At 37.9% G+C, this 14515-nt stretch overlaps 1 protein-coding gene across 9 annotated transcripts in view; it reads right to left on the minus strand.

Annotated features, from left to right (window-relative positions):
• Positions 1-2519: 2519 nt before the first annotated feature.
• Positions 2520-14515, minus strand: part of TCF3 (transcription factor 3) — a 71927-nt gene continuing 59931 nt past the window's right edge. For 6 of the 9 annotated variants that reach the window (XM_072113709.1, XM_072113681.1, XM_072113693.1 and 3 more), the window contains 3 exons: positions 10643-10802; positions 10175-10413; positions 7452-7687 (listed from right to left, as the gene is read on the minus strand). In XM_072113709.1, coding sequence (XP_071969810.1) covers positions 7533-7687; positions 10175-10413; positions 10643-10802 — 554 coding nt within the window. In that variant the 3' untranslated portion in view covers positions 7452-7532. Of the gene's footprint in view, positions 4233-4272; positions 4489-5007; positions 5146-7451; positions 7688-10174; positions 10414-10642; positions 10803-14515 lie in introns of those variants that run through there. The other 3 variants (XM_072113725.1, XM_072113716.1, XM_072113723.1) reach the window with 3 other exon arrangements.

The raw sequence follows: 14515 nt of genomic DNA on the forward strand, positions 1-14515 counted from the left end.
CAAAAGGTTTATTGTTCAACAAGTTCATTCATCAGACTGGACAGAGTGCCTGATTGGAGCATCTCTACTTCAAACAGGTCCCTATTCTTACGATCTAAACAGAGGCGGCTTTATAGCCCTGGCCCAAATGGATTATATTTTGTGGAACCCACCCCACTTTTACTGTAACCAAGCATTACCTGAGGATTTAGGATCTTCTCAAGTATTCTACAGACCTCATTATCCTACAGCCTCCGATTGCATACTTTCTTCCTGTCTAGTTTGGATTCCCCTGGGGTTTTCAGATTTTTTATATAATGTCTATCTCTTGAACCTGTGACAGAATTAAGTTTAAAATTCAAATGTGTTTGGTGGTCTTGTCCTAGGGTAAAACCTGAAACACGTTACCTCTGTCAGCACAGACCCTTAAGCTTAAGGGGCTGTACTGAGAGGAGGTAATCATGTTTGGTAATCTTGTCCTAGATCGAAATGGCTGTGGATAATTCAGTCACGGGATACAATCTCCAAAAATGTCCCAGGAAGCAATACTACCATGTAAAATTTTAGGTATTCCTCGGATCCACGCATCTCCTTGAGCTCCCCGAGGTTTTGAGGAGGCTAAATTAGTCAACAAGATACTCACCTCCATTTTCAATGATAAAACATGTTATATTTTTGGTTACAATGCTGGAACTATGGTTACTCCTCCAGCAGTGCAGCCTTTCTACAATCTCTCTAGCCCTTGATTCCTTACTCTCTCAACCATCCACATGGGATAACCCTCCTTCACCAAATCTTTTCCTTATATAAATTAAGGTTTAGCTCTTTCCAAATACCTCGGTACTCAGCAGGTACCCATAACAGTAAATTTCTTTTTGTACCCTTTACCGTGTTTTATACTACATTTTGGGGGAAATGGGATCAGCTTTGCTTTACCGATTGCCCTGCAACTGCAGATTTCTTCAGGAGTTTAAAAAGCTCCCTGCACGACAGCTTCCATTTTCAGTGGCAGGAAAACAATAGTAAGCGTTATGAAGTTCTTTTTCACCCGTGTGTGGTAAGAATCCCCATACAGTCTGTCCAGAAAAAGACCAGGTATTTGTGCTATTCTTGAGAAATCCTTAGAGAACTTAGGTCAGTATTCAATAGTTAAGAAATCATTTAAAAAATCTGATATCTGAGAAATTATTCCAATGTTCTCATTCCATTGCAACCCCACTACTACTAGGTGTGCCATGCAAAAAAAATCCCTGCATTGTCAGAAATTTTACCTTTTTGATGTTAAACTTTCTAAAAGATCAAACCTATGAAAAAAACACTGTTTTAAAAATGTTAACTTTTATTACAAACTTTTTTAATGTATTCCTTTTATTTTTTTTTTCCATCATTCATCAGTATACAACATCTGAAAGACTGGGATTCAAGAAGTTATACAGTTATAAAAAGCTTACATATATTGCTACAACACAGGTATATTTACAGGACAGTTTTCCAAATCCATAAAAAAAGGATTACTTTTCATTAATAAAAAAAAAGAAAAATTCCAGCCAGCTGATTTGACACTTGTATAAAATTAAAGAAAAAAAAAAGGAAATAATTCTGAGGCACTCAAGAAACACAATTTCATGTTTGAAGTCTTAAAAATACACAACTTTCTGGCTTTATCTGGGTTAAAAAAGGCGATGACATTTCTAGCCTTTGCCAATATGACTATATGGGAAATAAATATCACATTGTGGGCTTTTAAAGTAGCAATTCTCAATTAGATATAAGAGACTGAATTGTTCATTAGTAGCATAAACTGTAATAATGAGATGACTGACCAGAGAGTTCGGGGCAATATAAATCTTTAAATGAAACCAAGTCACTAACTGAGCAATACTTATTTTTAAGACATTTAGTTAAATATGAATTTCACTAACTATTGTCAGACTACATATAACCAGCCACACACAATTTCTGATCTAAACTGTCATGTCAGCCCAACATGGTATAAGGAAGAAACATCCTATCAGATTGGATGTTCATTACCATATATAAAACGGTTTCATGGTGATTACTTTCTAAAGTTACGGTTTTCTGCCCAGGAAGCCATTGATTTGAATATCATGTGTGATGTTAAATTCTAGTTCTACAAAGTCCACACTATATGGCCGAATTATAGGTTTCTTTCCTGCACTTTCACAGAATGCTTTTGGACTGTCTCTACAACCATTTTTTTTTTAGACGTTTAAGATTTGACCAAAATATAGGCTAAATTTCACAAGGCCAATTTCTATTAAAAAACAAAAAGACCACACACATTTAGTTCCTCCATTTAAAATATATCTACAAAGATGACCAGATTTGCAAATTTAACACTACAATAAAAACACCATAGACTTGCACTAGAAGTGTTGAAAAAAGGTCTATATTTGTAGTCTGGTTACCGGAGGTTATTCCACAGACAATTTTTTATATGGTGTTCAGTGCAATGGCATTTATATTTACATCTTTAACAGGGAATGTATTTGGAGTTTTATCTGCATCCAACTAATTAGTTGTTGGCCTGTCCAAGAAAATGTATCCTAGGTCTAAGATTCTTTTTTTTTTTTTTTTTTAAATAAAATGGCAAAACATTTAAAAGTGTCAGCAATTATCGAGGCACACAGTTTCATCCTTTATGCTACAAGGTATGTGCACCTGCACCAAAAGGGAGCTAATGGTTAATAGTCTATTATAATCTTCAAGGGATGAGATATCATCTAAACCTCAGCAATGCACCACAGCTGCTGTTTTCATTAAATCCCATGCTATTCTATTATTTGATGAATGTGCTTTGTCTATGGAACAAATCTAGATAAAGTTTCAGAAAATGGGAAATTGCCTGTTGTATGTCCGCTGTATTGGGGAGATTGACAACTCAAGTTCTATATAGCTTGACCAATAAGGAAGGGAAAAAAAAAAAAACACAACTAAAACTGGGTTTAAATAATATTTTGTTTTGATGTTCGATTCCCTTTAAATAGCAGGGGGTTGGAAATGGTAGGACAAGGGCTATGGCAGCCACATTTGTGTGCAGGAGTGCAATTCAGGTACAAACCCAAAGACATACACATAAGAGAAAACAAAAAGAAAATCTTGTGGGCTGGAAACATTCAGTAGATCCTACAAGTCAGTGAAATGCTTAGACAGTGAAAGCTGAACTGATTATTCAATCAAGAGTTGTGCATCTTGAAGATCTAACTGATATAATAAGGGAAGCACATAAGACTACACAAGGTAAACATTAAAGGCATTTGTGCTGTAGGTTAGACAGTCACTACTAGTTTCTCAGGAAAGTATTAACTTAGATTTCTATTTTCCGTATAAAATCTGCAGTGCTCCAAGTCTCTAGAGCTTGCAAGAAATTTTTTAGGATACCTGTGATAATTTTTTATGTCCTACCCTGAGCTGCACAAGATCCCTGCATTTCCAAGCAATCTTACCCTTAGATGTATTATGTTATATATATTTTTTTCATACAGAGAAAATTCTACCTGTAGGTGCTACCATAGGTGCTACCAAATTCACCACCTAAAATCATTACAACTAACAAATTTCTTTAGAATACGGCAACTTATTCAGATGAAGTAATAAACCATAGGAAAGGTAGACAGCACAGTGATTGAGGTAATTTAGGGCATCAAGATAAGGATAGACCACTGTAGCTCTTGTCTATATTTTCGTTTAAAAAAATTTTGTTCTGAATTTTAATAAAAAATCCATTGCTAAAAACAGAAACCTGAAAAAATATTCTCTATTTGTTCTAACTTAAAAAAAAATACTCACATGCCTTTATTTTAAATTGTATTTGTTTTCCAACAAAAACAAAAAGTCTCTTGTTTTTGTCTTTAAATTGTAGGCACAAGGTTGGGAAAATACTTCCAGCAGGGGCGGATAACATCTGGGCAAGCTTTCTACAACTTCCACCACTTAAATAAGTTCTTATTTCATTAAGGCAAATTCCTTATGACTTCTCTTCTTCCTTTAAGCACAAGTCCAAAGTCGAGATGTCAATCCAAGTCAGTTTATTTTTATTTTCTTTCCACTGTAAAACTGAAGAGTCCATTTCTCAGGAAAGTATATAGTCAAGGCCACAAAGAATTCCATGTCTCAAAGTTTTTTTTTTCCCCCCAAACAAAAATTGTAAAACCTTTTCAAAAATTAGAATTATATATATATATAAAAATAACCCAACATATGAAGTAAAAAATCCAGCAAACTTGATGAAACTGTGGAGAGAAAAATATAAAATTACACACATGCCTTTAAAAATCTTCTTAAATAAAAGGTCCTGGGGTGGCATGAAAAATATAAAATCTGCTATATTCATCCCTCTATGGCTTCTGTTGTATACAGGCACAGGGGTGATGCGACCATCAACAGCAGAAGTTGCAGGCTGTATCCACTGCACGAAGATCAAGGGGAAATCACCACTGAGGCCTCTGTATGCCAACAGATGCTGGTGCCGCAAACTGAACTGGAGTGCTAGAGAGGTGCCAGAATAACTTGTTATTTTCATAACTTCCAGAGTGCTAAATGTAAGAAAAACAAAAAAAAAACAAAACAAAAAAAAAAAAACAAACTGCCCCTGCAGGGAGTCAAGTTATGCAATTTAAAGGATCAGCAGGGAACTTATTTTCACTTCAGGTTGCAAAAGCCCATTACAATTGGATTGCAAATATGTCTACTTTTTCTGAGCAAAAACACATCTTTGCAATTCAATTGTAATGGGTTTCTGCAACCTGTCAGGTCCCTTTTAAGTACAATCAAAGAAATGCACCATGAGTCATGTAGACATCACTGTGCAGGGTGGTGATGCATGGAGATCCTAACTTATTGTAAATGTAGTCATCTCAAGTTGATTTAGGAATTTTGACATGTGATATGAAAAAAGACACTTAAAATCATGTTTTTATTTTAAAATGTACTTTTATAAAAGTTAAGTCATTTTGTAAAGACATATTGCCTCCTTAAATATGGTATACAAAAGTGGTTGTCACTTACTTCACATATGGCCCACAGGGTTATGAGAGTCCCCAAGACCAGGCAATCCTCCAGGCAGTCCCATCTGTGGATCCACACCAGACACTTTTTCTTCCTCACGCCTTTTCAGACAAGCAGCCTTAGGATTTAGGTTTCTTTCTATGAAACAGGCCAATAATTAAATTGAGTGGTTTAATGTGTGAACTTAAAAAGGGAAGATTACAACTCAGGACTAGACTGGCATTTAATTGATTAGGAAATAAAATGTAGATTCGAATGCAGTATCCCCCCAAAATAAAGTTAAACGAAAAATAAAAAGGTACACAATGTAAATAATAATTGAAGCAAAAGTTATGAACTTTATCAATTCCAAACACAACCGAACCTTTACCAAAATTTACATAATGTACCCTTCTAATGGTCCCGAGTATACTTACCAAAAAAAAAATAAAATAGATAAAAAGCAGGGGGACGGTTAGTATTCACACTGCACAAATTAAAACATTTTACTATATGTATATAGTGAGACAGACGCACTAACACACAAAGAAACATACACTAAAAAAAAAAAAATTGTGAAGGCAAGAAAGACAATTTGTAAACGTAGTGTTTATACAACCGGAGACCTAGTGTTACATGAAAGTCCTCAATTGATTAACATAGGGCCAAGTAAAATATATGAATAAAAATTCCTATAATGTTCATTTCTTCTTCTTAGAGCAGGGGTTTCAAACTCATTTTCACCATAGGCTACACTCTTATGGATGCCTTCAAAGGGCTTATCATGATTTTTAAGACCTAATAAAGTCTTAAGCGTGTGATGGGGTATGGTGATACCCTCCCACGTGGAAAGGAGTCCTTGCATTATTAGAGATATAATGCAGGGACCTTCCCTCTACCAGCTGAACAGCGCATCAGAACTGTGCGGTTGTTTGACTGGCAGAGGGACTGTCCTTGCATTTTATTTCCATATAAATGACAGGACTACCGTCCTCTGCTCAGTGTGCAACCCCCCCCCCCCCGGATCGTGCCACCATATGGCATGTTTAAATAGGCTGCACACATTTGTGTGTAACAGGTGTTACAATTACTCTTCGTGGCGGTAAGATTCTCCTCTCAACCACCACATCCTCTCTTAAGTTAAACCCTAGGACTTGGCACACGTCTTTAGTCTCTTCCAAAGTAAACCTAAAACAAAACTGCGCTACAAACTTTGTACAGAAACCTTGGTTTATCTGAACAAAGTAAGGGTATATTCACAAGCATGTCTGCGGGGATGTATATGCGGTCACAAACTTGCAGGAATGGTAGCCCAGCGGCTTGCTTTATCTTTCTCCCTTCTGTGCGGAGTGCTATTTTCTATGGAGAAGGGAGGGGTAACCCCACCTCCTCTCCAGCGAGCCGATGTATGCCCGCCTGGCTATGGCCAAGTGGGCATACGTGTGTGAATGCACCCCAAGGGTTTCCATCCTATTATGTATGTTCAGTCTGTGGGATCTGACCAATAGATGGTTCATGCAGAACGAAGAACTGATGTGACAGAAGTTGTTTGAAAGCATTGTTGTAAGCTGTAAGAGGAAGTCAGTCATCACAAATTTTATTTGACTGAATTCATTGAATTTCTAGCAGAAAGGTTCATTTAGATTTTCTTTAAAAAATGTCCAGCAAATTGACTTACACTGTTACCTGCCCAGTTTACAGCGCATTACTAACTTTGGTCAGTCACTGAACATATTTGATAGAGCCTTTTCTTTGGCTTTCATAACTTACTATTTGATATATACAATACTACCACTGCAGATCTTCAACAGCATTATCCATTACTAAATGGTAACGGAAGTTTATTTACTGTGGAACGCCAAATCAAGTCTACATTTTACCTATGTAAGGAAATACAAAAGGTCATCTGCATTTACAAAGCTATCCATTCTCTAGAAGAATAGTTAATGAATATTGCTAAACCAGAGTCGAATAAAACTCTTATTTCTGTTTGTCAACAAACAGTCAACATTTGGCTGGTCTACAGTTTGCCAGAAAGCTTCAGTGCTCTACTCCTATTGGCTCACAACTAACTATATAGATAAAATACTATAAGGGCACAAATGCTTTAAGAAATAACAAATTTCCATAATATTTGCCAGCATATATTTCAACACCGAATTGGAGGTAGAGAGGATCTAAATAAATCAAAATTTAGCAATGGATGAACCACCACATCCCATAGGTTCCCATTTACAATTAGAAGGGAAGTAGACAAAGAAGTTTATATTTGGATGTGTAAGAAAGCAGAAACACAATTTCAAAATAAAAAGGCTATTTTCAATCGCAAAAAACATGGAAGCCACAAAGAGAAGGGATAAAGAGTTTTTAAAATAAAAGCAAGCAAGATGAGAAGAAAAGAAATGTGCTGATGCAAGGGAGAAAATTAATTTGAACATAGAAACTAGGGAGGTAGTGGAGGATACCTCGCACTTGCTGCTCCAGGCTCATAATGACCTGCACGGCCTGCTGTAAGATGACGAGCTTGGTCTGGGCTTTGTCAGCTTTTAAATGCATCTGCACCATGCGGCCCAATTCCTTGAAAGCCTCATTGATGTCTCGGACACGCACTCGCTCTCGCGCGTTGTTTGACATTCTCCTTTCACGATCTCGCGTGTCCTTCTCCTCCAGAGAGCTGCCCTCCTCCTTACTGCTTCCACTGCTGCTGGACCCCAGGAAAGTGAATGGTTAAATCGGGGAGGGTTAATTCATGGCCCCAATAAACCTTTCATTACCAGGGGTGCCAAACTGTATACTTTTTCTAAGAAAGCATTACCATTAACAAGCTGTCTATATACAGGCAATAGAAATCACTTAAAAATAGGACTAATTAAAAAGGAAATCTACCATCAAAATCAATCATGATAAACCAGGGGCACTTCATCGATCCAGGCACTATGACTGTGGTAATCTTCTTAGATTATTTTACATAGGTCATGGATAACCACATTTTTTTTAAAATGATGCTAATAAGCCTAAAAGACAACTGGGGCCGTTCCCAAAGCCACTCCATGCTGTAGATTCAATGTGCAAGAAGCACTTTCCCCTCCCACTGTGTGCTAAAACATCCTGTGCTGCAGTGCGATTACATCACGTAGAGGGAGGACGAGACAGTCTGATAGCCTGTGAAGCTACAGCATGTAGGGGCTATGAGAATGCCCCAATAGCCTTTCACGCTGATTGGCATAATCTTAAAAGTTGATTTTAGAAAGGAAGGAGGCCATGGTTTATTGTGCCTGATTTCGATGGTAGATTTCTTTTAAACTACCTGTATATGTATTCAAATTAACTTTTACATGGCACTTGTATTAAAAGCGATTTTTTTTAAACTGTTGCTTTACGTCTTACATCAGCTTTGCTTGTATTTGATACCAATATGTATATCAGATTTTTAAGAATTATTCGGCTCACAAAGTGAAACAATAAAAGTGCCACTAAACCATAGACCAAATCAGATACTGTGCATTCACAGCCCATATACAATTGAAACCATGGTAACAAATTTACTTTGCCAGTATAGTCAGATTAATAATGGCTCTGCTAACAATTAAAATACTGGAGGGGTTCCTTTGATCCAGACTGGCCTAGTCAGAAATGTTCTAGTTGAGATCCAGTCCAAAACATTAATGTGACAAGACATTTACCAAAGTTATAAAGTTTAGACTCCAAACTTTAGCATTAATAAAATAAAACTACTGTACTCTGGACGGAAAAAACAATTCTACCGATGGTAATAAAAAAAAAAAAACACACAATTAAGCTTCGCAAAATTATTTACAGAGATGTATGCAATTTCACTGTCAACCACAGACATTTTCAATTCAGTCTAAATGTATTTCCCAAATGAGTTTTATCAATGAAAGGGAAACTAAAATACAACTACAAAATGGGTTTTCTAAATAATATAGGGAAAGTATGAGTTCTATGTGTAAATTTTTTAAACATGAAAGATAAGGTGAGATCCTGGATAGGATTACTCCATATATTAAGGTTAAAACTTATTAAACATGTGCACTATTCAAGTGTAAACAAAGTCTAACAATTTGAGTACAGTTCCTAGTCTTTTACTCTGAAGGACAACTATCTTTTGAAAATATATATCACAACACATTACCATATAAATTACATGGTTTACCACCTTGTCTGCAGACTAATTCTCTTTGCTCAATATATTAGATGTTCAATAATTCTTCTCCTCAGAGCAAAAATTAGCAACTGAGCTCTTCTTTAGCATTTCAATGACATGAACTGGTGCAGCAAGTAACAAGGGGCAGTACCTGTACTGCGCAGTTAGGGGTTTCTCTGGTCATCGCAGAGGAGCATTAAGTGCAAAGTCAGTGGGACAAGGAGTGTGTGTAGGTGGTGGGGAGAAGAGGGTTGAAGAACTGTCTGAAGATAGGAAGGAGCAGTTTTTTTTTAAAAGAAATGGTAGCAACAAAGATGAAGTATAGACAATGACAATGATGTACTTCTATGCATTTTAGAATATACAAAGCTGCGTGCCAATTTTAAATGAGTTGTTGGAATAGCAGAGGTAACAACCGTAAAGCTCAAAAAAGGATTTGCAAAGAAAAGGCAGTATGAACCCCCCCCCCCAAAAAAAAGCATGCACAGCCAATGAAAGCACTCACATACACACTTTAAAACACATGCTAATAGTGCAAAAAAGCCTCCTAAAAAAACTATTGTTGGGTTCTCATCGACCTTTGGTTCTTTTTATGATTGCTTGCGCATTGTAATATTTGATTTGATTTATTAGGGCATTACAGCACAAATGACAATCTATACACGACTGTTATACCGCTGGAGTGATCTTTGTTAGCCATATGTTTCTTGCTAATTTCACCCCACCTCTAAATACAGGGGAAGGTGATAGCCTTTTAGGTTTAATTCAAAATTCCGGCTCTTGACAACCAAGTCCCTAAAAACTCAAAACAAATAAAAAAAAGGGGGGTGGGGGGAAGCAAAGGCAAAGTAACATTAGCAAGCAGAGAGTGGGGCGGTAGGAGAATATACATGTACTGTTCAGAGACGACAGACTAAAGCAAAGAAGGAAACATGTATATCTTTGGGGTGGAAAATATAAAAGGACGGGATAAGGAAAAACAGACAGATCTGTGCCCCACCACTCTTATAAAGTCCCACTCACCTCGCACTTGCTGTTCCAAACTGAGGATGACAGACACCGCCTGGTGCAGTATCAAGAGCTTGGTCTGCGGTTTCTCACTGTTAAGGTGCAGCTGACACATCCGTCCCAGCTCTTTAAAGGCCTCATTAATGTCCCGAACGCGAAGACGTTCTCTAGCATTATTAGCCACTCTTCTTTCCTTTTCACGCTCAGCTTTTTGCTCTGGAGGAAGGTTATCGTCATCATCTTCATCATCTTGACTATAGGGAGAGCCAGTCAGCATAATTAAGTAACAAATTTCAGTAAGGTTTTGGGGTAAACAGAAAAATAATTCATTTACTAAATACTATTAAAAGTGCAATTCTTTTGCACAAGAGTGCAAGCTCTTTTGCACAAAAAAAAAAAAAAAACCTCTCAAACCCCACAATAGACTTAAAAAGGAGCATAATGTTTACTACCATATTAAACCCTCCCAAAGATTAGCAAGACCTGTTTATGGAGCAGCGTGTCCGACTCCTTTGAGGTTTAGAGTCCTTCTTCTCATCATCTGATAGGTCGTCTACTGACCTATTTTCTTCATCCTCTTTATTTTCCCTTTTTATCTCAGAAACGCCACTTGACACAACTGACCTTCCCAGCCCTGGTAGTCCTGGCAAAAAAATTGGCATGTCAACAAACAAAACAAAAATAAAAAGATTTTAAAACAAACAATATATAGGAATAAGTGTGGAAACAAGATGCAGGATTAATGGAAAGCACTCCTGATAAAAGAACATTCCCCTATTCACTAGGGTCGCAGGCTGGCGCCTGCATTTTGTTCATGTGATAATGCCTCAAGAAGATGACACAAGGTTTATTTTAAAAAATAATGGTATTAGGAGCCGCAAAATAATTGGATCTCTGCATCTTGAACACCTAGTCGGAAGAGAGAATCATAGTCCTCCACATTATAAAAGTGGAGTCGGGGCTTGGGACACTAGTCCAGGGATAAGGAACCTATGGCTCACTATCCAGATGTGGCTCTTGATGGCTGCATCCGACTTGCGAGTGAAAGATTCTTTAATAAATGGTGATCAGCGCTTTGCCCCAATTACTGGACGTGCTGCCTGCATCATTGGCCACCACCATCGTTACTTAGGTTATGGGGTCTGGGTCATATAGAGAAGTTGATGGCCCAAAGCAATGATGGTGGTCACGGGTAGAATTCCTGATTTTAGACTGCCCTAAATTACTTTGTGGTCGCATTTTCTAATTCAAAGGAACAATTATTCTTGAATCCCGAAAAATGTTGGGTTGTCATAAGAATCAATATTAACACTAAAGCTTCATTACAGACACACTTGATAACTGTTATAGCTGTTTATTGTAGCCTAGGACTAAAGTACAATAAATAACCAATATACAGGGGTCGTATGCAAGTCGAGTGTTCTTAAGTAGGGGACCGCCTGTATCCAGATCCTGGTGACAGCTATATTGGAAAGCTTTTAAGATAATTGACGCTCCATGGTCCTTTTCTGCTGTGGGTGCCCAAGTATGCACTAGCATAATGACCCAAAGCTGGGGAAAGAGCAAAGTATTTCTCTTTTTTTTTTAATCCACCTGGGGGCTCCTCTTATGCTGTTCAGTTTGTATTTTAAAGATTGGAACAATGCAGATCGAGCTGGGTATGAAACAATCCACTGGCCAAAGCAGGACTTTGGCTTCTTTAACATGCAGTCATCACAAGTTTAGCTCAGTGCTTCTGAATTGAAGAGGGCAGGCCGCCATCAGGGCAGTTGTGGTGGCAAGTCATAAGGGGCCATGGGTCTGTCCCCTATGCTTAGCATAATGATCAGAACTTCAGTACTCAATGTAACCACGAGATGGTGCGAGAGTACTTAAAGGGGTTGTCCACTTTCAGCAAATATTTCTAAAACTTTTCCTTACACAAACAATATCAATTTTACAATTCAAATCAGTCTACTTTATGTACCAATCGTCAGTTTTTAGATCGTCACAATTTTTGCTTCTATAGAAAGCTTCTAAATTTACTTCCATTGGATAGAATCTGTCCATGTGATGTGATGCACAAGCCGTTATTATCGTACTCTCAGTGATAATAACCGCTCATGCACCTGCAAATCCTCACCAAGGACAGATTTTTATCCATTGGAAGAAAATAGAGACGCTTTCTATAGAAGTACAGCAAGGAGAGATCTACAAAAAAACATGAGGAACTGATACAGAAAGTATATTGTAAAATTATAAAATATTTCACTTATTTATATCAATTATTTACTGAAAGTTGCCAACCCTTTTAAGCATTGAAGTGGTTCTCCAGTTTCAGTAAATACATTTTTCTAAATCTATGTGAACGTGTGTAAATGTATAACTGACAAAATTAGAGCATTCTAGATTTCACCTATAATTTTATGTACATTTTACATAAATGTTTTAGTTATACGCAGCTCATAAAAATAAAGGGAACACTCAAATAACACATTCTAGATCTAAATGAATTAAATATTCTCATTGAATACTTTGTCCTGTACAAAATTGAATGTGCTGATGACAAAATTGGAGTCAGCCACAAAATGTCACCACACACTATGGGCTGAGCCAACTGTGATGTAATGTCCTTAAAACAAAACAAAATGAGGCTGGGTATTGTGTGTAGCCTCCACGTGCCTCTAAAGCATCCAACTCATGGAGAGTGTGGGGCACCAAGAAATTGGTGGATAGAGCAAGGCATGATGTCCCAGATGTTCTCAATCGGATTTAGGTCTGGGGAAGGCGCAGGCCAGTCAATAGCTTCAAAGCCTTCATCTTGCAGGAACTGCTGACACATGCCAGTCACATGAGGTCTAGCATTGTTCTACATTAGGAGGAATCCAGGACCAACTGCACCAGCATATAGTCTCACAAACGGTCTGAGGATTTCATCTTGGTACCTAATGGCAGTCAGTCTACCTCTTGCGAGCACATGGAGGGCTGTGCCACCCCACACCCTTATGGACCCACTGCCAAGCCGGTCATGATGAAAGCTGTTGCAGACAGATTGCTCTTCACCTCGAGTGTGAAAGCACCAACAACATTTAAAATTGACCAAAACAGTCTGAGCATTGGTAGTGAAAATTGGTCTATGGTCCCCAGCTGCAGAACCAGTACTTTATTTAGAGCGTCTATACAATTGTCTGTGAAATTGATTGACAATCAGTGTTACTTCCTAAGTGGACAGTTTGATTTCACAGACGTTTGATGTACTTGGAGTTTAAGTGTTCCCTTTATTGTTTTGAGCAGTGTATATTTCAAAGCTCATTTAAAACAAAAACAATCCCCCAAAAAAGTCAATTCTGAAATCTCTTTGATAGTGCAGAAAATTGCTGTTCGATTTGTGGGCCAACCAAGGTGTTAATAAAATAAAAGGCCATTTAAACTCATTAACCCGTTAACGCTCAGCGTCCGATATATCGGACGCTGAGCTCAATGACTTAGCGCTCAGCGTCCGATATATCGGACGCTGAGCCCATGCCAGTTCAGCTCAAGATCTGAGCCGAACCGGCATCGGGAAACACGGGGTGCCGGCTGTGACTGATAGCCGGCACCCCAGTGTAACACCCGCGATCGGAGTTGACTCCGATCGCGGGTGCTTAACCCGTTAAATGCCGCGGTCAGCGCGACCGCGGCATCTAACATGCCTCTGGGGGGTCTTTCCCCCACGATCGGCCCCCCCGAACCGTTTTCGGGGGGCGCCGATCGTTGCCATAGCAACTCTGGGGTCCAGATCGGTAAGATGGCGTCTTTTTTTTGCTTTTTCGTTATTGGGGCATTTTTTTTTATGGGATTAGATGCTTTTTCCAGTGTTACCATTTTGGGATTGGTATTCCCTATTGTTGAAAATTTAGGAACTTTTTTTTTTTTTTTTTGAGGGCAGGAGTAGAAAAGCATCAATTCTGTACTGGATTTTTTTTTTTTTTTTTTTTTTTAAGGGTGTGTTCACCATACAGCCTAATAATCATGTTATCTTTATTCTATACGATTACAAGGATACCATAGGTGAATATTTTTACTCACATTTTACTTAATTTACCAAATAAAACTCTAATGTGGGGAAAACTCTATAATTTTTGCATTGCTGTCTTCCAAGTGGCATAACATTTTTACTTTTTTGGCTACGGAGCTAGTTGATTGCTTATTTTTTGCGGGTCATGTTGTACTTTGCAACAGTATCATTCTGGAGTACATAGATTTTTTTTATCCCTTTTTATAGCATTTTTTGTTGTATTGAATAGGTAAAAATCATAATTTTGGCTCCCTGCGTCAGATATAACGGACGCAGGGAGCCAAGAGGTTAAAATTGATGAAAACAAAGAAATGGTAAAT

Source organism: Engystomops pustulosus, chromosome 1, assembly GCF_040894005.1.
Source record: "Engystomops pustulosus chromosome 1, aEngPut4.maternal, whole genome shotgun sequence".
NCBI classification, from domain to species: Eukaryota; Metazoa; Chordata; class Amphibia; order Anura; family Leptodactylidae; genus Engystomops; species Engystomops pustulosus.